Source organism: Montipora foliosa, chromosome 4, assembly GCF_036669935.1.
Source record: "Montipora foliosa isolate CH-2021 chromosome 4, ASM3666993v2, whole genome shotgun sequence".
Classification (NCBI taxonomy): domain Eukaryota; kingdom Metazoa; phylum Cnidaria; class Anthozoa; order Scleractinia; family Acroporidae; genus Montipora; species Montipora foliosa.
This window is the reverse complement of record NC_090872.1, coordinates 31,551,379-31,554,932: the sequence shown is the minus strand read 5'-3', so window position 1 is coordinate 31,554,932 and position 3,554 is coordinate 31,551,379. Positions and strand designations below refer to the sequence as shown.

At 41.4% G+C, this 3,554-nt stretch overlaps 1 protein-coding gene across 1 annotated transcript; it reads left to right on the top strand.

Moving 5' to 3' along the window:
• Positions 1-21: 21 nt before the first annotated feature.
• LOC137999177 (octopamine receptor beta-2R-like) lies at positions 22-3,207 on the top strand. The gene has a single exon (XM_068845021.1). It carries the CDS (start codon positions 470-472, stop codon positions 1,598-1,600), a length of 1,131 nt encoding a protein of 376 aa, XP_068701122.1. The 5' UTR covers positions 22-469; the 3' UTR covers positions 1,601-3,207.
• Positions 3,208-3,554: the final 347 nt, after the last annotated feature.

Sequence of the window (3,554 nt, the reverse complement as noted above, 5' to 3'; positions counted from 1 at the left end):
AGAAATGTTGTCGTGGTAGCCACAGAGACAATCTACAATTCTTCACGCGAAAACAAAGAAAGGAAAAGGTATCCATGGTGCAGAATACTGAGAGGGCCCATCATGGCATATTAATATTGAATATTTTATGTCTGATAAACTGACAGCATTGAAAAGAAAAACGCTTATTCACGATTTGAATTACGTAGCTTGCAGCTATTATCCACAACGAAAGACAAAAAGAGGATCATAAAATCAAAACAAGTTACACTGAGTACCTCGTTGTCGTGGTCGGTTGAGAACCTGGGATCGGAGTTTGTCGAGTCAAAACAACTTGTTGTGTTTATACACCTCAACAAAGAAGCACCAGAAATAAACATATTGGAAATGGGTTTCGCTTCAAGGGGTAGCAACACGACACAAAATCGATGTATTTGCTTGCCAGTTTATACTAAGTGTTAACACTTCAAACTGCGAGACGAGGGCAAAAATGGTTTCAGAGGCTGACAAAGACACTCGTTCTCTGGTCGCCATCGCCATACAAGCGGCCTTCCTCTTGATTATTATGTTGTCCTCTCTCTTTGGAAACACGCTGATTCTTCTTGCTATCTATCGGTGTCACAGTCTTCGAAGCATCACCAGCGTGTTCATCGCTAATCTTGCCATGGCAGACTTCCTGCTGGCTCTCCTTGGAATGCCATTCACCATGGCTTCGTCAATCACGTACCACTGGATCTTTGGAGACATCTGGTGCGAGATCAACGGGATGTTGAACTCCATATTCTGTATCGCTTCCATGCTGTCCTTAGCTGCTGTATCCATAGACAGATACGTTGCTATTATCAAACCGCTCCAATACCCACTTATAATGACTCCGCGCGTTGCCTTTGGTATGGTAACGTACGTTTGGATACACGCGATCACTTGTGCGTTCCTTCCCGTATTCGGCTGGTCAAGTTACACCTACATTACTAATGAATCCATCTGCACCGCAGACTGGGGGCAAAATATATCCTATACTATGTTTATTTTTGCATTCGGCTTCTTCGCTCCGCTTTTGATCATGGGCTACTGTTACTTTTACATACTACGCGCAGCAAGGAAACAAAGTCAGAAGATTTCACCACGGCTTGGAGAGCTCCAGGAAAAACCCTTGCAAACCATAGTGGCCGTTCCAGTACCAGCAGTAACCACAGCAACAGTGACAAAAGAAAACGCGGCCAAAGAAAGAGAGGAGACGGAAAAGTTTAAAAGAGAAACGAGGGCGGCGAAGACTCTTCTCATTGTAATGGGCACATTCATGTTTTGCTGGGCGCCTCACTTTATTGGAATGACTTGTTTACTGTTCGAGGAATGCAAGAAGAGCTGGCCTGATGAGTACTTCGCCACCACCACTTGGCTTGCTATGCTAAACAGTGGCTGCAATCCTATCATTTATGGAGTCATGAACCAAAAATTTCGGCAAAGCTTTAAAGATATAATTATGTGCAGGAAAAGGGCAACAGGCATTATAGTCAAAGAGAGGCGAGCGGCGTTTCATAACAGGGCACCCAACAGTCAAACCTGTATTCAAACAAAGAACCGAAATTCAAGGCGCGACATGTACATCGTCTATGTGTAGGTGATCTCATTTATCTGGAGGTGATTTCTTGTGGTTGGGGATGATGGCAAGATGTGTGGATTGAAGACGATTTAAAGGAATGATGTTAGCACTACCGCAGAATGACTCTAAGGGAATAGGCAATTTCCGAGTTGATGTCTGCCTTCTATTCAAAGCGAGTCTAAGTGCAAAGTTTTTGTGATGATAATTAGTTCTACTTTACATACGAATGAAAACAAAAACGAAAACTTCGCACTTAGACTCGGTTTGAAGAGGAAAAAGGCATGATCTCGGAAATGGCTTATTGCTTTGAGAATTTTAGGGCTCAGTCACCAAGACTCGAACCAAAGCCCTGTTCGACAACGGTGCAATGCTCCAAAAAACTGAGAAAATGAAATTATTATTAGCAGAGCAAATTACAGACGAATAAGTCAAAAGTCAAAAGTCGTAAATTCCACAATTTGCATACGCAGTACTCGAGGCTAATTTGGAAATGCCATTACGATTTCATTAAGTGACTATGAAAGTGGAAATCAGTGAATTATGCTGCAGGCTAAAGCTAACAACAATCGAAAGTACCTACCTCATAGAATGCGAGTCTCACAACAAAACATGGAGACATCCAAAACGAATTCGTCAATTGTGATCTTCTTTTGACCGCCTTCTTCGCTAAAAGGCTAGTGTTCGTTTTCCCCTTGCAATCAAAAATGCATTTGGTGGACGATACGAACATAAACACATCCTCCTTCGCTCTTAAGCCAATTTCTTTCACAAGGGAGAATTTCCTTTTTTGTCGCGCCATTCGTCTCGTCTTAGTCTTTACAAAGGTGAGCCGGGGGGCTTATGCGCGAATGCTGACATGGTGCAATCAGTTCGAACAATACCTCTTTTGAATTATCAGAGAAGTTGTGACTTGTTGTAAGAAACACGTTTCTTAGAACGAACTGAAACACTCTATCAAAGGAGAACCGTTAAATTTTGAGCTCACCAAACGTCAGAAATCGCCACACAAAATTGCTCACCCGTGGATGAGGATAATTACTTTCGTTTACACCTTAGACGACCTATACAGGTGAATAGAAACGACCCTACAAATAAATTGTTAATTTTCAAGTGCAAACGTCATTAATTTTTCCCTCTTTCTTGTGGTAAAGCAAAGTAAAGTAAAGCAACCATATTTAAAGTGGTACTACGACCAAAAAAAAAAATGTTTTTCCTTTGGATTTCAAAACTATGTTAACTAAACACTAACTCACCCAAGTTTTAAGTTTAGATTTTAAAAAGACAACTGTTTATTTTAGCTGGAATTTTCTTATTTTTTCGTCCGCCATTACTAACTTTAAAATCTTGAGAGAGCTGGGTCGAGGAGAAAATGACGTCAAACACGCACTAGTTTAAGAATGCAATGCGTGTGTACCCTGCCGAATTAATATGCAGCACGGGAGTTTCGGGCTTTCAGACTTTTCAACCCGTGTTTTGCATATATAACGAGATGCTTCCGTGAAGCATACACTGGGTTGCCTGTGGTACGTGTTACAAAAAAACAGAAGGCACTGAATTGTGTGGTATTGAACTACAGCATTCCAGTCTCTGAAGAATAACAAATAAAAGAGAAGCGAGAAACATTGGCTTCTGGGCTGACGTGTTAATAATTTTCAAGTTCCCCCACTCCTTTTCACCACAAGTTTAAGCGTGCCCTCTGAGCATCTGACAGCTACAATAGTTGAGGAGCAGAAGGAAGTTTTCTGGTCGGTCGATCGAGAATAAAATATTTTGCCATCAGCAACAACATTTATGACACGAAAACAACATTAATTTTTAACCCCGAATATAAAAAGTTACGATCACCGACAAACATTCTGGGAGAGTTTTGCTATTGTACTTTTGGCTGCACAAGTAAAAGGGCAAAATCGAAAGTTACATCGGATTCAGAGGGCGCCGTGATGAAGTTACCGCGGCTGTTACCTACTAGGAA